We start from the raw sequence: 27,661 nt of genomic DNA, 5'->3' as shown, positions 1-27,661 counted from the left end.
CAATGAACGTGGCTGGGCAAATACTGGTATGTGGTGTATTTTGAAAAAAAGAAAAAAAAAAAAGGTATTATGTAATGAGAGATCATGATCAGTCACTCAGAATAGGAGCTTCTTTTTGAGAGAGGTCGAAAGCAGAGTACATCACTATATGATATCCACAAATGGCGCCGGAGGCATCCATAGGAGGGACAAGAGCCACAAAATAGGACATACACAGGACAAGACCCACAAATATGCATACATGGAGAAAGATATTATAAAGGTACTAGCTGTAGCACCTGGCGTTGCTCGGGATAACTGTCTCTCTTCCTCTCTATCACCTTGTGTGTCTCTCTAGCTCCCTGTCTTCCTCTCTCCCTGTCTCTCTCTCTATATCTCTTTCCCTGTCTATCTCTCTCTTTCTCTGTGTCTTTTTCTCTATCCATCTCTCCACCAACATAATATTACCTAACACATAAGCTTCTTATACTAAGAATGTCCTTCGTTGCCTATAGCAAATAATAACAGCTCCTTTTAATGACCTGTGGCTCCCAGCTCCATTGGCTTTACTGTAACCAGTTTTTTTGGCAAATAACTGTAAAGCTCAGGTTTAAATTTTACCCTCAAAACGTAGTCTATGACGTTTGCCTAGTCACATGAGGTGTCCATGCAAAATTTTGGGATTGTAAATGCGACGGTGCGGATTCCTTCAGCGGACATACATACATACATACACTCAGTTTTATATATTAGACCAGCTGTAGTACCCGGGCGCTGCCCGGGATAGTAACTGTCTCTCTGTTTCTTTCCTAGTCTGTGTCTGTCTGTCTATGTCTCTGTCTGTCTATGTCTCTTTCTGTCTGTTTGTGTCTCTCTGTCTATGTCTGTCTATGTCTCTTTCTGTCTGTCTATGTCTCTTTCTGTCTGTGTCTTTCTGTCTATGTCTCTTTCCTAGTCTGTGTCTGTCTGTCTATGTCTCTGTCTGTCTATGTCTCTTTCTGTCTGTCTGTCTATGTCTGTCTATGTCTCTTTCTGTCTGTCTGTCTCTTTCTGTCTGTGTCTTTCTGTCTATGTCTCTTTCCTAGTCTGTCTGTCTGTCTATGTCACTGTCTGTCTGTCTATGTCTGTCTATGTCTCTTTCTGTCTGTGTCTTTCTGTCTATGTCTCTTTTTGTCTTTGTTTCTTTCTGTCTGTCTGTGTCTCTTTCTGTGTCTCTGTCTCTTTGTCTGTGTGTCTGTCTCTCTGTCTGCCTCTTTCCCTCTCTGTCTGTGTGTCTGTCTCTATCCATGTCTGTCTGTCTGTGTCTGTCTCTCTGTATCAGTCTCTCTGTGTCTGTCTCTCTGTATCAGTCTCACTGTGTCAGTCTCTCTGTCTCTATCTCTGTGTCTGACTTTCTGTCACTCTCTGTCTGTGTCTGTCTCTCTCTGTGTCTGTTTCCTCGGCTGTCTCTTTCCCTGGCTGTCTCTTTCCACGACTGTCTCTTTCCACGACTGTCTCTTTCCACGACTGTCTCTTTCCACGACTGTCTCTTTCCACGACTGTCTCTTTCCACGACTGTCTCTTTCCACGACTGTCTGTCTCTTTCCCTGTCTGCCTCTTACGCTGTCTGTCTCTTTCTGTCTCTCTCTAGCCATCTCCCCACCGACATGTTATTAGCTCACATATACAGTAAGCTTCTTATACTATGAATGTCCTTTGTTCCTATAGCAACAAATCACAGCTGCTATTTTTTTATTTGATTTTTGGAGAGTAACTGTAAAGCGCGGGGTTAAATTTTCTTATAAAAACATAGTCTATGACGTTCCCTGAGTCACATGGGGCGTCTGTGCAAAATTTCGTGATTATAAATGCGACGGTGCGGATTCCTTTAGCAGACATACAGTACATACACACATACACTCAGCTTTATATATTAGATTAGCTGTAGTACCCGGCGTTGCCCGGGATAGTAACTGTCTCTCTTCCAGTCTCTTTCTGTGTGTCGCTGTCTGTCTGTCTCTCTGTCTGTGTCTATGTCTCTGTCTGTCTGTTTCTATCTCTCTGTCTGTATTTGTATCAGTCTATCTCTCTATCTCTGTCTCTATATGTGTGTCGGTCTCTCTCTCTCTCTCTTTCTCCCTCTTTCCAGGTCTGTCTCTTTCCAGGTCTGTCTCTTTCCCGGTCTGTCTCTTTCCCGGTCTGTCTCTTTCCCGGTCTGTCTCTTTCCCGGTCTGTCTCTTTCCCGGTCTGCCTCATTCCCAGTCTGCCTCATTCCCAGTCTGCCTCATTCCCAGTCTGCCTCATTCCCAGTCTGCCTCATTCCCAGTCTGCCTCATTCCCAGTCTGCCTCTTTCCCAGTCTGCCTCTTTCCCAGTCTGCCTCTTTCCCAGTCTGCCTCTTTCCCAGTCTGCCTCTTTCCTAGTCTGCCTCTTTCCCAGTCTGCCTCTTTGCCCGTCTGCCTCTTTTCTGGGCTCTCTCTTTTCTGGGCTGTCTCTTTCCAGGTCTTTCTCTTTCCAGGTCTCTCTCTTTTCAGGTCTTTCTCTTTCCAGGTCTTTCTCTTTCCTGGTCTCTCTCTTTCCTGGTCTCTCTCTTTCCTGGTCTCTCTCTTTCCTGGTCTCTCTCTTTCCTGGTCTCTCTCTTTCCTGGTCTCTCTTTCCTGGTCTTTCTCTTTCCAGGTCTTTCTCTTTCCAGGTGTTTTTCTTTCCAGGTCTGTCTCTTTTCAGGGCTGTCTCTTTCTAGGGCTGTCTCTTTCCTGGGCTGTCTCTTTCCATGGCTGTCTCTTTCCAGGGCTGTCTCTTTCCAGGGCTGTCTCTTTTCCTGTCTGTCTCTTTCCAGGGCTGTCTCTTTCCAGGGCTGTCTCTTTGCCCGGCTGTCTCTTTCCAGGGCTGTCTCTTTGCCTGTCTGTCTCTTTGCCCGTCTGTCTCTTTCCAGGGCTCTCTCTTTCCAGGGCTCTCTCTTTGCCCGGCTGCCTCTTTGCCCGTCTGTCTCTTTGCCCGTCTGTCTCTTTCCAGGGCTGTCTCTTTGCCCGGTTGTCTCTTTGCCCGGCTGTCTCGAACCAGGGCTGTCTCTTTGCCCGTCTGTCTCTTTCAAGGGCTCTCTCTTTCCAGGGCTCTCTCTTTCCAGGGCTCTCTCTTTCCAGGGCTCTCTCTTTGCCTGCCTGCCTCTTTGCCCGGCTGCCTCTTTGCCCGGCTGTCTCTTTGCCGGGCTGTCTCTTTCCAGGGCTGTCTCTTTCCAGGGCTGTCTATTTGTCCGTCTGTCTCTTTGCCCGTCTGTCTCTTTGCCCGTCTGTCTCTTTCCAGGTCTGTCTCTTTCCAGGTCTGTCTCTTTGCCCGGCTGTCTCTTTGCCTGGCTGTCTCTTTCTAGGGCTGTCTCTTTCCAGGGCTGTCTCTTTCCAGGGCTGTCTCTTTCCACGTCTGTCTCTATCTGTCTGTCTCTTTCTGTCTCTCACTATCCGTCTCCCCACCAACATCATATTACCTCACACATAAGCTTCTTATACTAACACTTTATTTTGTTCCTATAGCAACCACTGACAGTTGCTATAGCCTGTAGCTCCCACATCCATTCAGTTTAGTGAAAGCAGGATTTTGGAGATTAACTGTAAAGCGCGGGGTTAAATTTTCCTGTTAAAACATAGTCTATGATGATCCCTGGGTCACATGGAGTGACTGTGCAAAATTTCGTGATTGTAACTGCGACGGTGCGGATTCCTTTAGCGGACATACACACATACATACACTGAGCTTTATATATTAGATTTGTGGGGTCTATAGGGGGAGTCAGTGCACAAGATGCACCTTTATAGAAGGTAGCACAGGCACTGCTTAAGGTACTAGTTTTGGTTTAGAAAGCAAAACTGTGGTGACACGTTCCTTTTAAGCTGCTATAATGGTTATCTCCTCTTCCCACAATCGCGTACAAGATTTCTCCCGTGCATCCCCCATACTCTGGAACGCTCTACTTCAGCACATCAGATTCTCCCCTACCGTGGAAAGCTTCAAGAGGAACCTCAAGACCCACCTCTTCCAACAAGCCTACAACCTACAATAGCCCTCAGTCCAGTAGACCACTGAGCAACCAGCTCTGTCCTCACCTATTGTACCATCACCCATTCCCTGTAGACTGTGAGCCCTCGTGGGCAGGGTCCTCTCTCCTCCTATACCAGTCTGTTTTGTATTGTTAATGATTGTTGTGCGTATACCCTCTTTCACTTGTAAAGTGCCATGGAATAAATGGGGCTATAATAATAAATAATAATGATAATAATAATAATGTAATTGACTCAATGTTAGTGCAAATTTAGAAACACAATGGTGTACTTACATCTCTTACTAGCCAGCTGACAGGAGAACTTCTTTTGAAAAAAGCAGAAATTGCATTTTTCCACCACTCACCCTCATCTTGCACTGGAGGTTAAAAAATAGCTTTACTGTTATAATAATAATGTAACAAAATATCATTGTAATAGATTATACATTACATACACTGCTTAAAAAATGTAATGGAACATTAAATCAAACATTGGATTTCAATTAACCAAAGTTTCAAATTAAAAATCTTTACTGATATTTGATTTATTAGGAACAAGATAATGTATCAATAGTCATGGAATCAAACTCAGACCTGGGTTGTGATATAAGAAAACAGTGAAAAGACCAGCTTCACCTGTGCAAGTGAACAGATCTAAAAATCCACAAGTATATAGAAAAAAGGAAAAATACGATCCAGCACTATAAAACATTACTTTTATTGAAGATCCATAAAAAACATCTGAAAACAGGACATAGACAAAAGCCACATTGGTTTACGCGTTTCTGTGTATTCACCCCTTAATCATAACCTAAACTAGTTTGGTGTTTAGAGAATTTAAAGGGAACAGAGAGGGGTCACACCCACTCACAAAATTGTAACCCTTTCTAACCAAAAGCAGTTCATACATGTGTCAAAGCAGAATAAAAACATGAAAAAAAACCTAAAAATACAAATATTACAATGCTAATAATGAAGGAGAAGATCTGTCCGCTTATTGAAACCCTTAGGGTATGATGTTTCAAACATTAATATCCACTAGGTTTCACGACTAAGTAGAGTCTGCCTTTTATCTCCTCCTCTTTTTGATGAAAACATTTTTTCCAGCGCAAAAAAATTCATAACTTGAAAGATCTTCTTTGTGGGTCTATAAAAAATATTTTCATGTTTCAGATCACATATTTTACAGTGAACACAGTACACCACAAAATTACTACCACAGTTTATAATTTTTTTTATTTTTATGTTAAAAAAGTCGAACCATCAGTTTGCCAACGTTTCGGCTCAGAGGTAAGCCTTTATCAAGGAAAAGTGATCTGGTAACAAAAAAATATACAATATCAGTCCAAAAAAGTGAAAAAACAAAAACAGAAAGAAAACAAGGTATATACAAATATGCATGCAATATAACATGTGTACAATATTATTAGATATGCATACAGGAGAGATATATGTACATGCTTCTGAAAAAAAACCCATGGATGACTCAAGCAGAGAAAAAAGATTATCACACACTATATTAAAATTAAAAATATTTCTATTCCTACATGTGCCAGAAATAATTTTTTCAGTATATTGTTTCTTTTTTTGGGCAGCTTATGTATATGCATAAATTGTTATGTCTTGATAATTGTTCTGACCTTTTCGTATCATGGTGGGAGGATAATTCTTCCAATAACCCTTTTGTGTAGTCCATTTTCTGGTATGGCAGATACATGGAGGATATTTTGATTGCTTGGTTGTCCGATGTATCTGCCATAGCATTGCTACAGGATTTTTTAATGTTAATCCCTACAATTTGTTTTTTACTTTTGGGTGGGACTGAGGTGTGGTAATTTTCTGGATCTCACACTGAGTGTGAATACACACAACCAGATTGTTAGTTGTACATATCGCAAAGAAACTGCAGGGAACATTATTCTAAGAGCTGGTTCATATCACCCTAAACATATTAAACATAGTACCCCAGTAGGAGAACTAAAAAGGGCCAAATGTAATTGTTCACAAGGAAACCAGTTTTTTAGAGAAAAGGCCCCGTCACACTAAGCAACATCGCTAGCAACATCGCTGCTAACGAACAACTTTTGTGACGTTGCTAGCGATGTTGCTGTGTGTGACATCCAGCAACAACCTGGCCCCTGCTGTGAGGTCGTTGGTTGTTGCTGAATGTCCTGGGCCATTTTTTAGTTGTTGCTGTCCTGCTGTGAAGCACAGATCGCTGTGTGTGACAGCGAGACAGCAACAACTAAATGTGCAGGCAGCAGGAGCCGGCTTCTGCAGAGACTGGTAACCAATGTAAACATCGGGTAACCAAGAAGCCCTGTCCTTGGTTACCCGATATTTACCTTTGATACCAGACTCAGCCGCTCTCACTGCCTGTGCTGCCGTCTCCTGCTCTGTACACATGTAGCTGCAGGACACATCGGGTTAATTAACCCGATGTGTGCTGTAGCTAGGAGAGCAAGGAGCCAGCGCTAAGCAGTGTGCGCTGCTCCCTGCTCTGTGCACATTAGCTGCAGCACACATCAGGTAATTAACCCGATGTGTGCTGTAACTAGGAGAGCAAGGAGCCAGCGCTCAGTGTGCGCTGCTCCCTGCTCTCTGCACGTGTAGCTGGTCACTGGTTGCTGGTGAGCTCACCAGCAACTCGTGTAGCCACGCTCCAGCGATCCCTGCCAGGTCAGGTTGCTGGTGGGATCGCTGGAGCGTCGCAGTGTGACAGCTCACCAGCAACCTCCTAGCAACTTACCAGCGATCCCTATCGTTGTTGGGATCGCTGGTAAGTTGCTTAGTGTGACTGGACCTTAAGGAAAGAAATATGTTGGAGATTATCTAAGAGAGGGTATAAAAACATCTATTAAATAGAGCTATTGACATTGTAGATAAGGAATGAATTAATACATAGAAAAAGAAACATTAAGGAACAAAATAAAAAAAACTATTTTTGTAACCACTTTTAGCAAAGAATATAATCAGATTATAAATATTGTAAAAAATGTTTTACCTATGCTGCGAAGTGATGAATTTTTAGAAAACATTATGGAGAATGGTTGTCTTTTCTCTGCCAAAAAATCCCCTACACATATTCTTTCCCCCAGTTTAGTCTTTCATGATTTAAATGCCGATAAAAAAACATTGTTTACACCAGCTGGTTTTCACAAATGTAAAACAAATAAATTAAGTTTTTGTTTATATGGGAAACAAATTTATAAAATTCAATTAAAAAGTCAGAACAATTATAAGATAAAACAATTTATAAACTGTGGTAGTAATTTTGTGGTGTACTGTGTTCACTATAAAATATGTGATATGAATTATGTTGGTTGTAAAACTAAAAAATTAATACAAAAGGATAGGGGAGCATTTGAGAGATTCATGCAATGTTGATGCAGAAAAACCCCACAAATGTTTCGTAACATTTTTTTTTACAAACCCACATAGGAGATCTTTCAAGTTTTGAGTTTTTTTGCTCTGTAAAGAATTTTTTCATCAAAAAGAGGAGGAGATAAAAAGCGGACTTTACTCAATCGTATAGTCTACTGGATATTAATGTTGGAAACATCATACCCTAAGGGTTTGCCTAAATGGACAGATCTTATCCGTCATTATTAGCATTGTAATATTGTATTTTTATGTTTTTTTCATGTTTTTATTCTGCTTTGCTACAAGTATGAACTGCTTTTGGTTAGAAAAGGGTTAAAATTTTGTGAGTGGGTGTGACCCCTTGCTGTTTCCTTTAAATTCTCTGAATATCAAACCAATTTAGGTTATGATTAAGGAGTGAATACACAGAAATGCATAACCAATGTGGCCTTTGTCTATGTCCTGTTTCAGATGTTGTTTATAGATCGTCAATAAAAGTAAGGTTTTATAGTGCTGGATCGTATTTTTTCTGGGTTATGATATCAGTGATCTATAATGTCCCAGAAATTCTCATCTGGATTCACGTTTGTGGCATCAATGACTTTGTGTGACTCTGCAATTATTTGTCTTCCCAGACCATCACTGAGCAACTGCAAACTAGTCATACTGGATGATATTGTAGACAGCATAATGCTTGCCACAGTGTCTCCAGACTCTTTCACATCTGTGATATGTGCTCTCACATTGATGAAGAGATCAGGACAAGAATAGCAGGCCTGTCAATTATGGTGTTCTTTGGCAAATGCCAATCAAATTACACAGTGCTGAGATGTAAGGACTAGTGATGGACGGACTCACAGATGACCAGGACTGGCGAACCTAACCAGAGTCCATTTAATGTATACACGTTTGTACCAGCTAGTGCTGTGATGTGGAGGGGCGAGCAGTTGTGGCTGTTGCCAGCTCCTGGTGCCCATGAATGGACTATAGATATTTGAGCTGGATACTCTTTTTATGGTCATGATATCTGTGGTTTAGATTGAGGAACTATCCTAAGGAGTATTGTTCCCGGCTGGAGCTGGATACACGCGCTACAGTTGTGATATCCATCGTCTGGAGGAGCATAAGGACTATGGTTGCTGTAAGACAGCGTACACAAGAAAAAATAATTGCATTGATAACCTGCCTAGGTGATTAATACAACTCACAACCTCAGAGTTTAACACTAAACAATAAAGTCACCTAAATAATGGACTTTTAAAAACTGCTTTTAGTCAAAGGAAAGAAGGGAATTTTGTTTACTTACCGTAAATTCCTTTTCTTCTAGCTCCAATTGGGAGACCCAGACAATTGGGTGTATAGGCTATGCCTCCGGAGGCCGCACAAAGTATTACACTTAAAAGTGTTAAGCCCCTCCCCTTCTGCCTATACACCCCCCGTGCTCCCACGGGCTCCTCAGTTTTGGTGCAAAAGCAAGAAGGAGGAAAAAGAATTATAAACTGGTTTAAAGTAACTTCAATCCGAAGGAATATCGGAGAACTGAAACCATTCAACATGAACAACATGTGTACACAAAAAAACAGGGGCGGGCGCTGGGTCTCCCAATTGGAGCTAGAAGAAAAGGAATTTACGGTAAGTAAACAAAATTCCCTTCTTCTTTGTCGCTCCATTGGGAGACCCAGACAATTGGGATGTCCAAAAGCAGTCCCTGGGTGGGTAAAATAATACCTCGTAAGAGAGCCGTAAAACGGCCTCTTCCTACAGGTGGGCAACCGCCGCCTGAAGGACTCGTCTACCTAGGCTGGCATCCGCTGAAGCATAGGTATGCACCTGATAGTGTTTCGTGAAAGTGTGCAGGCTCGACCAGGTAGCCGCCTGACACACCTGCTGAGCCGTAGCCTGGTGCCTCAAAGCCCAGGACGCGCCCACGGCTCTGGTAGAATGGGCCTTCAGCCCTGAGGGAACCGGAAGCCCAGCCGAACGGTAGGCTTCGAGAATTGGCTCCTTGATCCACCGAGCCAAGGTTGATTTGGAAGCCTGTGACCCTTTACGCTGGCCAGCGACAAGGACAAAGAGTGCATCCGAGCGGCGCAGGGGCGCCGTACGAGAAATGTAGAGTCTGAGTGCTCTCACCAGATCTAACAAGTGCAAATCCTTTTCACATTGGTGAACTGGATGAGGACAAAAAGAAGGTAAGGAGATATCCTGATTGAGATGAAAGGGGGATACCACCTTAGGGAGAAATTCCGGAACCGGACGCAGAACCACCTTGTCCTGGTGAAAAACCAGGAAAGGGGCTTTGCATGACAGCGCTGCTAGCTCAGACACTCTCCGAAGTGAAGTGACTGCTACTAGAAAAACCACTTTCTGCGAAAGGCGTGAGAGAGAAATATCTCTCATTGGCTCGAATGGTGGTTTCTGAAGAACCATCAGCACCCTGTTCAGATCCCAGGGTTCTAACGGCCGCTTGTAAGGAGGAACGATGTGACAAACCCCCTGCAGGAACGTGCGTACCTGTGGAAGTCTGGCTAGGCGCTTCTGGAAAAACACAGAGAGCGCTGAGACTTGTCCCTTAAGGGAGCCGAGCGACAAACCCTTTTCCAGTCCAGATTGAAGGAAGGACAGAAAAGTGGGCAAGGCAAAAGGCCAGGGAGAAAAACCCTGAGCAGAGCACCACGACAGGAAAATTTTCCACGTCCTGTGGTAGATCTTGGCGGACGTTGGTTTCCTAGCCTGTCTCATAGTGGCAATGACGTCTTGAGATAACCCTGAAGACGCTAGGATCCAGGACTCAATGGCCACACAGTCAGGTTGAGGGCCGCAGAATTCAGATGGAAAAACGGCCCTTGAGATAGCAAGTCTGGTCGGTCTGGTAGTGCCCACGGTTGGCCGACCGTGAGATGCCACAGATCCGGGTACCACGACCGCCTCGGCCAGTCTGGAGCGACGAGGATGACGCGGCGGCAGTCGGCCCTGATCTTGCGTAACACTCTGGGCAACAGTGCCAGCGGAGGAAACACATAAGGGAGCTGAAACTGCGACCAATCCTGAACTAAGGCGTCTGCCGCCAGAGCTCTCGGATCTTGAGACCGTGCCATGAACGTCGGTACCTTGTTGTTGTGCCGGGACGCCATGAGGTCGACGTCCGGCACCCCCCAGCGGCAACAGATCTCCTGAAACACGTCCGGGTGAAGGGACCATTCCCCTGCGTCCATGCCCTGGCGACTGAGATAATCTGCTTCCCAGTTTTCCACGCCTGGAATGTGAACTGCAGAGATGGTGGAGGCCGTGGCTTCCACCCACATCAAAATCCGCCGGACTTCCTGGAAGGCTTGCCGACTGCGTGTGCCGCCTTGGTGGTTGATGTATGCCACCGCTGTGGAATTGTCCGACTGAATTCTGATCTGCTTGCCTTCCAGCCACTGCTGGAACGCTTTCAGGGCAAGATACACTGCCCGTATTTCCAGAACATTGATCTGAAGCGAGGACTCTTGCTGGGTCCACGTACCCTGAGCCCTGTGGTGGAGAAAAACCGCTCCCCACCCTGACAGACTCGCGTCCGTCGTGACCACCTCCCAGGATGGGGGTAGGAAGGATTTCCCCTTCGATAATGAAGTGGGAAGAAGCCACCACCGAAGGGAAGCTTTGGTCGCCTGAGAGAGGGAGACGTTCCTGTCGAGGGACGTCGGCTTCCTGTCCCATTTGCGTAGGATGTCCCATTGAAGAGGACGCAGGTGAAACTGCGCGAAAGGAACTGCCTCCATTGCTGCCACCATCTTCCCCAGGAAGTGCATGAGGCGCCTCAAGGGGTGTGACTGGCCTTGAAGGAGAGATTGTACCCCTGTCTGTAGTGACCGCTGCTTGATCAGCGGAAGCTTCACTATCGCTGAGAGGGTATGAAACTCCATGCCAAGGTATGTGAGCGATTGGGCCGGTGTCAGATTTGACTTTGGAAAATTGATGATCCACCCGAAACTCTGGAGAGTCTCCAGGGTAGCGTCGAGGCTGTGTTGGCATGCCTCTTGAGAGGGTGCCTTGATCAGGAGATCGTCCAAGTAAGGGATCACCGAGTGACCCTGAGAGTGGAGGACCGCTACTACAGTAGCCATAACCTTGGTGAAAACCCGTGGGGCTGTTTCCAGGCCGAACGGCAGTGCCACGAACTGCAGGTGTTCGTTTTCTATGGCGAAGCGCAAGAAGCGCTGGTGCTCTGGAGCAATCGGTACGTGGAGATAAGCATCTTTGATATCGATCGATGCAAGGAAATCTCCTTGGGACATTGAGGCGATGACGGAGCGGAGGGATTCCATCCGGAACCGCCTGGTCTTTACGTGTTTGTTGAGAAGTTTCAGGTCCAGGACAGGACGGAAAGACCCGTCCTTCTTTGGGACCACAAACAAGTTGGAGTAAAAACCGTGGCCCTGTTGCTGAAGAGGAACAGGGACCACCACTCCTTCTGCCTTCAGAGTGCCCAGCGCCTGCAGAAGAGCCTCGGCTCGCTCGGGAGGCGGGGATGACCTGAAGAATCGAGTCGGGGGACGAGAGGTGAACTCTATCTTGTAACCGTGAGACAGAATGTCTCTCACCCAACGGTCTTTTACCCGTGGCAGCCAGGCGTCGCAAAAGCGGGAGAGCCCGCCACCGACCGAAGATGCGGAGTGAGGAGGCCGAAAGTCATGAGGAAGCCGCTTTGGTAGCGGCACCTCCGGTGGCCTTTTTAGGACGTGACTTAGACCGCCATGCGTCAGAGTTCCTTTGATCTTTCTGAGGCCTTTTGGACGAGGAGAATTGGGACCTGCCCGCGCCCCGAAAGGACCGAAACCTCGACTGCCCCTTCCTCTGTTGGGGTATGTTCGGTTTGGGCTGGGGTAAGGATGTATCCTTTCCCTTGGATTGTTTGATGATTTCATCCAAACGCTCGCCAAACAATCGGTCGCCAGAAATTGGCAAACTGGTTAAGCGCTTTTTGGAAACAGAATCTGCCTTCCATTCCCGTAGCCACAAGGCCCTGCGGAGTACCACCGAATTGGCGGCTGCAACCGCCGTACGGCTCGCAGAGTCCAGGACAGCATTAATAGCGTAAGACGCAAATGCCGACGTCTGAGTGGTTATGGACGCCACCTGTGGCGCGGACGTGCGTGTGGCTGCGTCAATTTGCGCTTGACCTGCTGAGATAGCTTGTAGCGCCCATACGGCTGCGAACGCTGGGGCAAAAGAAGCGCCGATAGCTTCATAGATGGATTTCAACCAGAGCTCCATCTGCCTGTCAGTGGCATCTTTGAGTGAAGCCCCATCTTCCACTGCAAGTATGGATCTAGCTGCCAGTCTGGAGATTGGAGGATCCACTTTGGGACACTGAGCCCAACTTTTGACCACGTCAGGGGGAAAAGGATAACGTGTATCCTTAAGGCGCTTAGAAAAACGCTTATCTGGACAAGCATGGTGATTCTGGACTGCCTCTCTGAAATCAGAGTGGTCCAGAAACATACTCGGTGTACGCTTGGGAAACCTGAAACGGAATTTCTCCTGCTGAGAAGCTGACTCCTCCACCGGAGGAGCTGAGGGAGAAATATCCAACATACGATTGATGGACGCAATAAGGTCGTTCACTATGGCGTCCCCGTCCGGAGTATCAAGATTGAGAGCGGCCTCAGGATCAGAATCCTGATCAGCTGTCTCCGCATCATCAACCAGAGATTCCCCCCTCTGAGACCCTGCACAATATGATGATGTCGAGGGAAAATCTAAGCGAGCTCGCTTAGTCGGTCTGGGGCTGGGGTCTGTGTCAGAACCCTCAGCCTGGGATCCATGAGATACCCCGGGAGGACATTGTTGGTCCAGCTGAGGTGGGCCAGGGAACAAAGATTCAACAGAGTCCCTGTGCTGAGATACCGGCCTGGACTGCAAGGCTTCTAGTATCTTAGCCATAGTCTCAGAGAGTTTTGCAAACTCCGTCCCTGTCACCTGAACAGTGTTAGCAGGTGGCTCCCCCTGGGCCCCTCTTAGCAGAGGCTCCGGCTGAGTAAGTGCCACAGGGGCCGAACAGTGCACACAATGAGGGTCAGTGGAACCTGCCGGTAGCGGGGTCGTACATGCGGCGCAGGCAACATAATAAGCCTGTGTTTTGGCACCCCTGCCTTTCGTGGGCGCCATGCTATTATCTTCCCTGAGTAACACAATAGGGTATATAGCCAGAAATCAACTGTGCACCATACAGTGTAAAACATATATACCATAAACATATAATGTTACACTACTGCACAATGGGGCTAGCACCACAGGTGCTGCTTACCACCCGCCTAAAGCGGTTGTGAGGCCACCAGAGTCCCTGCCTGGGTCTCCCAGACTTTGTCCCCCTCTGCTGCGTCCGAGGAGCTGACAGGAATGGCTGCCGGCGTCCTGAGGAGAGGAGGGAGCCGTGGGCGTGACCCAGAAAGTGCGGGAACTGGTGCCCGCACTGTGCACAGTGAGGGGGGTGGAGTATGCAAAGCATGCTCCAGCCCTCAGTGCTGCTCGTTCTGTGCAGCGTCCCGCCCTTCCCCTGCCTGTCAGGGCTGTGGGCGGGAGGAAAGGAAACTAGGCCGCAAAAAGCCGGGGACTCTAGTAATAAACACGGCCGCCGTAAAAGCGCGGCCGGCGTGAAAGTCCCCGGCGCACTACAAGTCCCAGCCGTGCCGCAGTGTTTCCATGGCCGCGGCGGTCAGTGCGGCAGTCCCTATACATAAACACACTCAGCAACGCTGAGTGTGTAATGGCACATATTAACCCGGTCAGCGCCGTGGTCCCCGGTGCACTAGCACACCCAGCAAAGCTGGAGTGTTGCTGTGCGCGGTCCCCACCGGGATACAGAGTACCTCCAAGTAGCAGGGCCATGTCCCTGAACGATACCCGGCTCCTATCCAGCAGGCTCCACAGGAGTTGTGGATGAAGCGCGGTCTCAGTGCCTGCAGACCGATAGGATCCCACTTCCACCAGAGCCCTAAGGGGGATGGGGAAGGAAAAACAGCATGTGGGCTCCAGCCTCCGTACCCGCAATGGATACCTCAACCTTACAACACCACCGACAAGAGTGGGGTGAGAAGGGAGCATGCTGGGGGCTCTATATGGGCCCACTTTTCTTCCATCCGACATGGTCAGCAGCTGCTGCTGACCAATCTGTGGAGCTGTGCGTGCGTGTCTGACCTCCTTCGCACAAAGCAAAAAACTGAGGAGCCCGTGGGAGCACGGGGGGTGTATAGGCAGAAGGGGAGGGGCTTAACACTTTTAAGTGTAATACTTTGTGCGGCCTCCGGAGGCATAGCCTATACACCCAATTGTCTGGGTCTCCCAATGGAGCGACAAAGAAATGATGTTTTCCTGTTCACAACTAGGAAACAATTAGCTATCTTTAACACAATTGAAAAAAAAGCCCTTGAAATCTCCAGTGTACACCCAACAAAAAAAAAATTAAGCCTATAAATATATTTTACACTTTATAAACTTAACTAGCTCTACTACCCGGTGTTGCCGAGGATAGTACCTGTCTCTCTGTCCCTCTCCTTGTCTCTGACTCTCTGTCAGTCTCTTTCTGTCTGTCTCTGTGTGTCTGTCCGTCTCTTTCCCTGTTTGTCTCTATCTGTCTGTGTATTTGTCTCTTTCCCTGTCTGTCTCTGTATCTCTTTGTCTCTCTATAGCTGTCTGATTCTCTCTGTCTCTTTCCCTGTCTGTCTCTGTCTATCTGTTTGTCTGTCTCTCTCTATCCGTATGTCTGTCTTTCTGTCTGTCTCTCTCTATCTCTTTGTCTGTCTGTCTCTGTGTCTGTCTATTTCTCTATCTCTCGGTTTGTCTCTCTCCGTCTGTCTCTGTCTCTCTGTTTCTTTCACTGTCTGTCTCCTTCCCTGCCTGTCTCTTTGTCTGCCTATTTCCCTGTCTGTCTCTGCGTTTCTGTCTGTTTCTTTCCCTGCCTGTCTGTATATTTCTCTATCTCTCGGTCTCGGTTTGTCTCTCTCTGTCTGTCTCTATCTGTCTCTCTGTTTCTTTCACTGTCTGTCTCTTTCCCTGTCTATCTGTATCTTTCCCTCTCTGTCTCTTTTCTTGTTTGCCTCTGTCTGTCTTCTTCTGTCTCTTTTTCTATCTGTCTCCTTCCCTGTCTTCCTCTGTCTGCCTCTTTCCCTGTCTGTCCCTTTCCCTGTGTCTCTTTCCCTGTCTGCCTCTGTCCATCTGGCTCACTGTATATTTCCCTGTTTCTTTCCCTGTCTGCCTTTGTCTGTCTCTGTCTCTTTCCCTGTCTGTCTGATTACTTCCCTTTGGCTTTCTCTTTCCCTGTCTCTGTCTGTCTCGTTCCCTGTCTGCCTTTGTCTGTCTCTTTCCCTGTCTGTCTCTTTCTCTGTCTGTCTCTTTTCCTGTCTGTCTCTTTCCCTGTCTGCCTCTTTCCCTGTCTGTGCCTATGTCTGTCTGCCTCTGTCTGTCTCTTTCCCTGTCTGTCTCTCTCTGTCTCTATTACTCTGTCTGTCTCTCTCTATCTACCTATTACCGCACACATAAGCTTCTTATACTATGAATGTCCTTTGTTCCTATAGCAACCAATCACAGCTCCTATTAAAGACCTGTAGCTCCCAGGGACATTGACTTTAATGGAGGCAGGTTTTTTGCAGAGTAACTGTAAAGCACGGGGGTTACTTTTTCCCATAAAAACAGTCTATGACGACATTCCCTGAGTCACATGAGGCGTCTGTGCAAAATTTTGTGATTGTAATGGTGACAGTGCGGATTCCTTTAACGGACACACACACACACACACACACATACATACACTCAGCTTTATATATTAGACTATCTGTAGTACACACCGTTGCCTGGGATAGTAACTGTCTCTCTTTCTCTCCCAGTATCTGTCTGTCTCTCTCTCTACCTCTTTAAGGGCGTGGCTGGGCATTCTTCTGAAGTTCTGGCTGTACTGTGGCTTCCAGTTATAATGGAGGCAGGTTTTTTGGTGAATAACTGTAAAGTGCAGGGTTAAAATTTCCCCTCAAAACATAGTCTACGACGTTCCCTGAGTCAAATGGAGTGTTTGTGCAAAATTTCATGACTGTACATGCAACGGTGCAAATTCCTTTAGCATACATACACTCAGCTTTATATAATAGACTAGCTATAGTACCCGGGCGTTGCCCGGGATAGTAACTGTCTCTCTGTCTCTCTCTCAATCTCTGTCTCTCTCCCAGTCTCTGTCTGTCTCTGTCTTTCCCCGCCTGTCTCTGTTTTTCCCCGCCTGTCTGTTTTTAACCACCTGTCTCTTTCCCCGACTCAATCTCTTTCCCTGACTCTGTCTCTTTTCCTGTCTGTCTCTTTCTCTGTCTTTCTCTGTCAGTCTCTTTCCCTATCTGTCTGCCTCTGTCTCTTTGACTGTCTGTCTCTCTCTGTCTCTTTCCCTGTCTGTGTCGATGTCTGTCTGTCTCTTTCTGTCTCTCTATCAGTCTTCCCACCGACATCTTATTACCTCACACATAAGCTTCTTATACTAACATTTTATTTTTTTCCTATAGCAACCACTCACAGCTGCTATTATTAACCTATAGCTTGCAGCGCCATTGACTTTAATGGAGGCAGGTTTATTGGAGAGTAACTGTAAAGCGCGGGGTTAAATTTTCCCGTCAAAACACAGTCTAACGTTTTCTGAGTCACATGGGGTGTCTGTGCAAAATTTCGTGATCGTAAATGCGACGGTGCAGATTCTTTTAGCGGACATACACACACATACATACACTCAGCTTTATATATTAGACTACATACCTCTTGCATCGCCAGATACAGTAAACCTATAGGGCCTTTGACCAGTCCACAATCCAACATAACCTAAAAAGGTTGTTCCTGTGTATGCAACCTACAAGGCAAACATATATGTTAGACTCGACCCCCCCAAAAAAATGTGCACATTTGACTTTCCTGAACGAAGCAAAAATCCAGAAAACTTACTATGAATAATTTATTACTGCCAAGTTAAGTTTGTGAATTACTAGTGATATACATGACAGCCTCCAGGCAATTACTATACCTTCCCATTTTGTATGAAATCCAAATCCATTGTTAGTTTTCTTAATATATCAGGAAAGTTATAATCCAAATTTCTCCCATGGTATACATTTCCCTTGTCATCTTGGGCAATAATACTTGTGCAAAACCTGCAAAAGAAATGTATTCTTTTCTGATCTCATATTCCAAGATGCCACACAAGCTGCCCACATATCCATAGAACCCTGTCTAACTTGTATTGGAAGCAAACAATTTAATAATGTCAGTTTACCTTTAATAGAAAAAGTTAGTATAAAAATACAGTACATAACAATTCCAGCCAATTTTGCATTCAAAAAGTCAAATGGCGCTCCTTCCAGATCTGAACCCCGCCATGCGCCTACCACATATGGGGTATCAGAGTATTCAGAAGAAATTGCACAACAAATTTTGGGGTCCATTTTGTCCTTTTACCCATGTGAAAATAAAAAAAAAATTGTAGGAAAAATGTGTTTTTTTCATTTTCACACTTCAACGTCAAAATACTTCAGGCATCTAGCTTCCAAAATGGGATCATTTGCAGGGGCTTCCACTGTTTAGGCACATCAGGGTCTCTCCAAACGCGATGTGGAGTCTGCTAGCGATTCTAGCCAAGTTTGCGTTCAAAATGTCAAATGGCGTTCCTTCCCTTCTGAGCACTGCCATATGCCAAAACAGTGGTTTTCCACCACATATGAGGTATTGACGTACTCAGGAGAAATTGCACAGTACAATTTGTTGTGCAATTTCTCATGTTGTCCTTGTGAAAATGCAAAATTTGGGTTAAAGTAACATTTCTGTTTGAAAAAGTTAAATTTTCATTTTTTCCTTCAACATTGCTTTAGTTACTGTGAAGCACGTGACGGGTTAATAAACTTCTTGGATGTGTTTGTTTTTTTTTCTCTTAATATGTTTATTCAATTTTTTGGAATACAAACATTTACAATAACAACATAAAACAACATAGAACAACAAAGTAATGAGTCCTGGTAAAACTGTGAGTTAAAAAAAAGGGAGGGAGGTGCATGGGCTTATAAAACTACCGTATATATTTGAAGCAATTACTACTACATTAAGAAAATTATAAAAGATGAGAGATGTGTGAGGCATATACAGAAATCAGCCAAGGGTGCCACATTTTAAGCACATAAGATTTGGCATTGGCCAACAATGCTAAACAATATTCATGCTGCAAGGTAGAATTAATTTGGTTATAAAGTTCGAAAAGTGATGGGATCCGATCTGACTTCCACAATGTTCTTAGAAGCAATCTAGCAGCTCATAGGATATAAACTATAAGTCCCCTAGATTTAGATGGGAGATAGCCTACTCCAAGACTTAACACTGCTAGACCTGGGGAACGTATCAGGACGAGACCTGTCAGTTCAAGAATCAGCCTAAATACCAGCGCCCTGAACATTGTAACTTTAGGGCAAGTCCACCAGGCATAAGCCAAGGAACCAATCTGCTGGCATCCCTTCCAGCACATCGGCGAATATTCAGATACATAATGAGCAAGGTTGGCAGGGGTAAATACCATCTAAGATGTGCTTTTTTTATCTGTTCAATATGATTAATACATTTGGAAGACCTTTAAACTCAAGATGAAGTCACATGCCAATCCGAGGGAAAGGGATCTTTCTCCCACTTCATGGAAGGAAGTTTTTGATCCTGAGGGGGAATGTTTAACAAGTTACATGAATTAAAAAAACCTTTAGATTTAATAAAACTCTCAAATTTTAAGTTTTGAGTGGGAGGGGTCGACAAAGACTCTACAAATGAGGGATTATTAGTTAGAAAATGTCATATCTGTAGATATTGGTAGAAGGATTTGTTTAGGGCATGGAATCTGGAGTTAATGCTAGTAAAAGAAGCGAGATAGGTTCCATCTAGTAAGTCTGCAAGGGATTGGATTCCCACACTTTCCAAGCGAAAAATATTTAAATAGGGTATATGCTCCTCAATGAACCTAAGCGAAATGTCCTGAAGCAGGATTTGGAACCCTTTAAACATAAATTGATTCCACGCCTGAATAGTGGCTTCCATGGTGGATAAATGAGGGCAGGCGGGTGAGTTGGCCAGATATTCCGCTTCAAGCATATGTGCCTTGTTGAATTAAAGGGAACTTGTCACCAGAATTTTTGCTATTAAACTAAAAGAATCCCCTTCTGCAGCTTATGGGCTGCATTCTAGAAAGGTTCATCTTGCTACTGGCCCCCCTTTCAGACCTACATAACAACTTTATAAAATATTACCTTTTGCTATGGGTTTTGCTATAATAAGGTTTGTTGGCCCCGGGGGCAGGCTGTATTTCGTCTGTTATCTCTCCTCCTGCCACTGTTTGCCGTCCCCCAGTGTTCATTTACATAGATGAGGCCGCCGCCCTCATCTTCCGCATTGCTCCGGACATCTCGCGCATGCGCAGTGGCACTATCGCGGGACTGAGCACTGTTTTCAAATCGCGAACGCCGATGATGTTATTGGCAGGGGGGCCAGTAGTAAGATGAACCTTTCTAGAATGCAGCCCACGAGCTACAGAAGGGGATTCTTTTAGTTTAATAGCGAAAATTCTGGTGACAGGTTCCCTTTAAACTTAGCTAATTGAGTTTTGATCTGCAACCACACAAGCGAAGTATCTCCCACCCACCAGGCCTTGAACCCTTTCAGTAAAAAGGCCTTATAATAGGCCTTGATATTTGAGTGCCTAATCCACCCAATTTATACGAGTAGTGCATCACTTTAAAGGAAACTCTTGGCCTCTTTTTTGCCCAAATAAATTTTGTTAGTTAAAGACTAACTTAGCCAGAGAACTCATAGGAAAGTTTATAGGAAAACATCTGAACAAGTAGAGGATTTTTGGAAAGAAAATAATTTTAAAAAATTGGATTGAAGCCATCCATGACAGGGAGAGCTGTGCATATCTATTTAATTCAAAGTCTACATTTTTCAGATGAGGAGAAAGATTTATTTTCAATAAACGATGGGAAGGAGCAAGGACAATACAAGGTATGGGATGCCTGAATACAACCATTTAAAAGGAAACTGACGCTCTAATTCAGTCTTGGTAGCCAAAGGGACATTACCCGGAAAGATTAAGGCCTTGTGCGCACTGGGAAATGGAATTTTCTTGAGAAAATTCCGCATGCTCTCAAAGATTACCGCACCCGCGGTAAAAAACCGCGGGAAACCGCACCCGAAAACCGCATGCGGTTTGCTGCGGTTTTACCGCGGTATTATTCGCGGTATTGCCGCGGTTTTGCCGCGTGCGGGTTGGGATGTGCTTTATTGCATTCAATGCAATAAAGCACATTGGAAAAAAAAAAAAAAAAAAAGTCATTTAATTCTGAGATAGTAGATAGACAGAAGAATAGATAGAGGGATAGATAGATAGACAGACAGATAGATAGATGACAGATCGCTGCATTTCCCACGGTCGGCAGTGAGTTCACATTACCGGCCGTGGGAAATGACCGGTAATTACCTCTGCTGTCTGCTGCTTTCATTCAGCGCTGTGTCTGTGTAAGTCGCGGCTGGATGGAAGCAGCGCAGGACCTGTGGATTACGCCGGAGCGGTGGATTACGCCGGAGCTTTGGTGCGGGAGGGGTTAATAAAATGGTGAACGAGGCTTGTTTGTTTTATTTAAAATAAAGGATTTTTCGGTGTCTGTGTTTTTTTCACTTTACTTACGGGTTGATCATGTCAGCTGTCACATAGACGCTGCCATGATCAAGCCTGGAGTTAATGGCGGTGATCCGCCACCATTAACCCCTTGTATTACCTTGCTGCCACTGCTACACGGTGGCAAGAAGAGCCGAGGACACGCCGGTCCTGCCGCATAATGCATGCGACAGTGCCGGGGCAGCTGCGGCTGATATTCTCGGCTGCCGGAGGGGGAGTGAGGCGGGGGACATTAACCCTGCCCCTCTCCCTCCCCAGCCTGAGAATACCAGGCCGCCGCTGTGTGCTTACCTCGGCTGGAAGGTAAATATGCAGCGGAGCCCACGTTCTTTGTTTTCTATATTTCCGTTTTCTTTCTATGTGTGTTCTATGTGTCTGTGTCTATGTGTTCTATGTCTGTGATGTGTTCTGTGTCTGTGATGTGTGTGTGTTTACTCTCTGCACGGCTTCCTCTTCCTGTAATGACATCACTTCCCTGCAAAACCGCAGGCAGCGATGTACATTACCGGAGGTAAACCGCGAAATACCGCAGGGAATAACGCAGGAAAACGCAGTGAACCGCACAGAATTTGCTGCCTGCGTTATTCCCTGCGGGATTTCATGATTAACATTGGAGTCAATGGAGTGAAATCCCGCAGCGATGTGCGGAAAAGAAGTGACATGCACTTGTTTTTGCTGCGGGATTCCCGCAGCAAAACATGCAGCTGTCAAATTCCGCCCAGTGCGCACAGGATTTTTTTCTCCATAGGATTTGCTGGTGATTCACTGCAGAGATGTTATGAACATTTTCTGCAGCGAAACATGCAGCAAATCCGCGGAAAATCCGAGGCAAAATCCGGTAAGTGCGCACATAGCCTAAGGCGGGCTTTGCACGTTGCAACATCGGTAACAATGTGTTACCGATGCTGCAGCGATAGTCCCGCCCCCGTCGCACGTTCGATATATAGTGAAAGCTGCCGTAGCGATTATTATCGCTACGGCAGCTTTACACGCACATACCTGCCGTGCGACGTCCCTCTGGCCGGCGACCCGCCTCCTTCCTTAGGGGGCGGGTCGTGCGGCGTCACAGTGACGTCACACGGCAGGCGGCCAATTGAAGTGGAGGGGCGGAGATGAGCAGGATGTAAACATCCCGCCCACCTCCGTCCTTCTCATTGCAGCCGGGAGGCAGGTAAGGTAAGTTCCTCGCTCCTGCGGCTTCACACACAGCGATGTGTGCTGCCGCAGGAGCGAGGAACTACATCGTACCTGTCGCTCCCCCGGCATTATGGAAATGTCGGAGGCTGCAGCGATGATACGATGACGACGATTTTGCGCTCGTTCATCGTATCATCTAGGATTTACACACTACGACATCGCAAGTGATGCCGGATGTGCGTCACTTTCGATTTGACCCCACCGACATCGCACCTGCGATGTCGTAGTGTGCAAAGCCCGCCTAAAGCTTTTGAGGCATTCAGCTTATAAAATGATATATTAGAAAAAGATGACAATGTATGCATTATACAGAGAAGGCAGGGTCAGATCATGTGATGATAACGTCATCTGCACAGAGGACAATGGTGTATGATGAGCCTCCAATTTTTAAACCTGATATGTTGGCATTCTCACGTATGGTTTCAGCCAATGGCTCCATAACTAAAGCAAAAATGAGTGGGGATAAAGGGCATCCCTGGCGTGTACCATTAGACAAGTGAAAATTAGAGGAAAGAAAACCTGAAGCGAGGACAGAATCATTAGGATTAGAATATAAGGCTAATACAGAAGATCTTATTGGGCCCACCAGACCAAACCTGGTCAGAACTTCCTCGAGGTATCCCCAGTGTACCCTGTCAAAGGCCTTTTCAGCATCCAATGACAGGAATACACTGGCGACCCCAGAAATCTCTGCCCAGCGAATAGGTCCAGCATTCACCTAGTGCCACCTTTGGCCTGGCGACCAGCAAAAAGGCCCACTTGGTCTGAAGAGACCAAAGTGGGCAGCACTTTATGAAGGCGAGACACTAATATTTTGGCGTCTATTTACAAATTGCAGTTTAGTAGCGAAATAGGTCTATAGCTTGACGGGGAATCAGGCGGCTTCCTGGGTTTGGGAGAATGGTGATTACCGCCTTTAAATTTGAAGAAGATATTTCACCTTTCAATTGCCCCAAGGTGAAGGTTCGAAGGAGAAATGGGGATAAATACATGGAGTATTGTTTATAATATTCGTTCGGGAAGCCATAAGGGCCCAGTGCAGAATTATTTTTGAAAGATTTAATAGACTCGAGAATTTCTCGACCCATAATAGGGGAGTTGAGAATTTCCGTTTCAGAATTTGACACCGTTGGAAGCCGCCATTCTCTTAAGAAGTCCTGGATGACCTCAGAGGAGGGGTGTGTGGGTCATTTTTTAAATTATACAGGTCTTGATAAAATTTGGCAAAGACGTCAGCTATAGCCAATGGATTGCGAATCCCCCTGGGCCTACAAGGACCTCTATATGTAATTGACTTCTTGTTTCTTAACTCTTTTGGCCAGTAGAGCACTTGCTCTGTCCGCCAATGCATAAAACTGGGTTATGGTCTTTCTAAAGGTTATGTTCAAATTGGTCTAGCATTATACACAAACACAATCTCAAATTCAGGATTTCTTTAGAAACTCTAGAGGAATGAGACATTTTGTTTACATCCTCCAATTGATGGAGAGATGCGAGTATTTCATTCAGTTATTTTTTTCTTTTTCTTTTTTCTGCGGGTGGCTGCTTTGATAAAACATCCTCTAATAACGGCTTTATGCGCCTCCCACAAGGTTTCATTTGAAACTTCACCATTATCATTATACAAAAATAATTCAGATGAAATCTGCCTACTCATCTCCTGGTTAGACAACAAATCAGCATTTAGTCTCCATCTAGGGACAGTCTGGGATGAATAATATTCAAGTAATTCCAAAGATACTGGCGCATGGTCCGACCAGGAGATCAGTCCGACAGAAGCGCCTAAACACCTGCCAATCGACCGACTATCAACCAGGAAAAAAACAAACAATCCTACTATAAGTCTTATGTCTAAAAGAGAAAAAAGAATAGTCCCTTTCTGATGCGTGTAGATAACTCTAGATCTAATGTAGATGGAATTCTTGGAACAGGCAGTGCAGATCTTTGAGAGGGAAGCAAATTCCCGTCTCTTCGCCAAGCTGGCCACTGACAAGTCAGGAAACACTTCAATCTCCTGATACATATCTGGAAGATGTAAGTCCCCTTTTAAACACTGTAGGAGAGGCTCCTTGATTTTGTAGAAATGGATCCTAGCCAGCGAATCTTTTGGCAAAGCAGGATCTATGTGGGTGCGATTTAGGTATCCTGTGGATCCTGTCTATCATTAGATCCCTGGGGTCTCGTTCAGGGATCAACAACTGCAGAAATGTTTGGAAAAATTCCGGCAAGTCCTTGTCAGACACAGAGCTGGGGATGCCTCTAATTTTAAAATTATTGCGCCTGGATCTATCTTCCTGGTCAGCAATTTTATTCTTAAGGGCCGACACTTCCAGCTCCAGTGATGCATTTGCATCAATCAAGTTGTTATGTGAGGCTATATGCTCCGCCATTTTATTTTCTATATACTCCATGCGCTCTCCCAAGGATTTAATATCTGTTCTGAACTGCTGCAGCATATCACAAAGGTCTTCCTGTAATGCAGCCCATAGAGAAGAGAGGAGGCTTTGCATGGTCTCTTTAGTAAGGGGGATTTTTGTGTGCTCACCTCCTTAAGCATGGGCCGGATCTCCAGGTGAGCTTGAGTAAGTTGGAGAGATGGCACCATCTTGGAATGTGGCCCAGGGCCTTTGTCTTGCTGGAAAAAAAAAATCAGTCACTTTAGCGGGAGAGACGATTTTCCAAGGCCTCCCTTAAGGCATAATGTCCCCGTGCTGCTCGGGAAACAAAGAGGGTCCAGCAACTTGAAAGAAAGCCGGTATGAGCCGGGTTAAGCATCCTCGTCGTCGGAGCTCAGCTCAGCAGCAACTGTCGCCAACAGCGTGCAGGCCACACCTTCTCTTAGATGTGGTTTTGAGCAGTCTGAGGGGTGGGGTTTTTAGAATGGCGTCATGTTTGGGTATTTCTGTCATGTAGGCTTCTTAAAGTCGCTTCAAATGAAATTGCTGATAAACTTTGAACCCTTCTAACTTCCTAAGAAAAACAAAAAAATGATGTTTCAAATATGGTCCTGGTGTAAAGTAGACATATTGGAAATGTTATTTATTAACTATTTTATGTGACACAACTCTTTGGTATAAAGGCATAAAAAATTCAAAGTCAGAAAATTGTGACATTTTAGCCACTTTCCGATTTTTTTCACAAAAATGCAAAAAATATCGTCCTAAATTTACCACTAACATGAAGTACAACATGTCCCAAAAAAAATAATCTTAGCATTCCAGAGCTATTACCTCATAAAGTGACATTACTCACAATTGAAAAAATTAACCTGGTCATGAAGGTGGAAACAAGGCTGGTGGGGAGGGGGTGAAGGGTTTACCAAAAATAAAAACGCAGGCATATTTAAAAGAAGACCGGTTCAAAAGTGGCTTGTTTTTACTACTATTTTATTCTCCTTTTTCCTCAGTATTTAGGTTTTTTATTTATTTATTTTTTTAATTGGCCATACAGTTTTAAGGACATGTGCTTTTTTATTTAGTGCCCACAAGGGTGCATCAGGCCTCATTCACACGTGAGTATTTTTGCATCAGACAATCCTGGTCTTGGTATAACGATATATTGACAGGTGAATGAGGCCTTACAGGATTCTCTGAAGGAATGTCTTTTAGGCCTGCGACACACATCCGTGCCGCCGGCACGTGTTTGTCATTTTTTACACGTACCGGCGGCACGGAGACACGTACAGCAATGCTACCCTATGGTAGCAGGCACACACACGTAAAACCACACGGAACGTGTGTCCGTGTGCGTTTGTACGTGTGTGCGTTTTTCAAAGCGCTGACATGTCCGTTTTTTTCTCCGGCAGCACGGGTGTCACACGGCCCACACCCGTACTACACGGGTGTAGTGTGGATGCGGTCCCGTGTGACACGCGCCGGAGAAAACACACGTGTCATTGAAAAAAAAACAAAACATTAACTCACCTTCTCCTGCCCTCCTGTCTCTGCCGCTGCTGCCTCTTGCTGCCGACCGCCGCTCATTAATCTCATAGAATATTCACTTCACTGCCTGGCAGCAGCGGGGAGACGGGAGGGCTGGAGCCCGAGGATCAGCACCACGGACAGCAGCGCGGACATCAGGAAGGACCAGGTGAGTATGATAATTACCGGTTCTACGTGTGCTATCACGGATAGCACACGTAGAACACACGTGGCCCGCACGTACCAGAGACACGTACTTACCTGCACGCAATACGCAGGGGAAATACGTGTCTCTCGGCACGTGCGTGAATTTCACGTGAATGTGGCAGAGGCCTTAGGCTGTGTGCGCACATGTGCATTTTGCCATGCATCCTGCGTCCCCAGCACAATCTATGAAGATTGTGCATAATCCATCTGCATGTTGCATTTGAGAGTGCAGCGATTTGCATGCAGAAATTTTGATCCAAAATGCTGCGCTCAAAAAAGCAACATGTCACTTCTTTTGGGCGTTTTGGATGCTTTTCCCTCTCTGTCTATGGCAGAGCAAGCATCCAGAACGCATGAATTCTGCATCCATTCTGCATTCACAATGCATCCAAAACGCAGCTTTTTGGCTGCGTTTTGAAATGCACATGCAGTGACAAAACGCTGCAGAATATTTGTCATGGTAAAACGTAACATGCGCACATAGCCTTTGGCTGCTCTGCATTTCAACCCTGTGAGCACCACCCTTTTGAAAAGACCACAAAAAGGCTCAACATAAAAAGACCCATATCTCTGGAACTATATCACTCATTTTAAAGAGAAAAAAAAATACTTGAGGGAGCAGCAGGAATTAAATAAATGCAAAAACTGGTCTCTTTTTATCTGGTGACAGGTCCTCTTTAAATTATGTCATAAGAAGAATTTTCATGACAGCCCAAGCTTAATAGGGGTTGTCCAGTCTAAGGCGGACTTTGCACGCTGCGACATCGCAAGCCGATGCTGCGATGTCGCACGCGATAGTCCCCGCCCCCGTCGCAGGTACGATATCTTGTGACAGCTGGCGTAGCGAAAATTATCGCTACGCCAGCTTCACATGCACTCAGCTGCCCTGCGACCGTCGCTCTGGCTGGCGACCCGCCTCCTTCCTAAGGGGGCAGGTCGTGCGGCGTCATAGCGACGTCACACGGCAGGCGGCCAATCAAAGCGGAGGGGCGGAGATGAGCAGGATGTAAACATCCCGCCCACCTCCTTCCTTCTCATTGCAGCTGGGAGGCAGGTAGGAGATGTTCCACGCTCCTGCGGCTTTACACACAGCGATGTGTGCTGCCGCAGGAACGAGGAACTACATCGTACCTGTCTCTGCACTGGCATTATGGAAATGTCGGAGAATACACCGATGATACGATAACGACGCTTTTGCGCTCGTTAATCGTATCATCTAGGATTTACCTACTACGACATCGCAAGTGACGCCGGATGTGCGTCACTTTCGATTTGACCC

At 45.8% G+C, this 27,661-nt stretch overlaps 1 protein-coding gene across 1 annotated transcript in view; it reads right to left on the bottom strand.

The window, feature by feature from the left end:
• The window catches only part of LOC142312652 (N-acylethanolamine-hydrolyzing acid amidase-like), a 108,842-nt gene that overhangs the window by 30,472 nt on the left and 50,709 nt on the right, over positions 1–27,661 (bottom strand). Inside the window, exons 3-5 of the mRNA XM_075351651.1 lie at positions 17,384–17,510; positions 17,122–17,212; positions 4,282–4,364 (exon numbers count right to left, since the gene is read on the bottom strand). Coding sequence (XP_075207766.1) covers positions 4,282–4,364; positions 17,122–17,212; positions 17,384–17,510 — 301 coding nt within the window. The remainder of the gene's footprint in view (positions 1–4,281; positions 4,365–17,121; positions 17,213–17,383; positions 17,511–27,661) is intronic.

The sequence above is a fragment of the Anomaloglossus baeobatrachus genome, chromosome 1 (assembly GCF_048569485.1).
Source record: "Anomaloglossus baeobatrachus isolate aAnoBae1 chromosome 1, aAnoBae1.hap1, whole genome shotgun sequence".
NCBI lineage: Eukaryota > Metazoa > Chordata > Amphibia > Anura > Aromobatidae > Anomaloglossus > Anomaloglossus baeobatrachus.
This window is presented reverse-complemented; position numbering and strand designations above follow the sequence as displayed.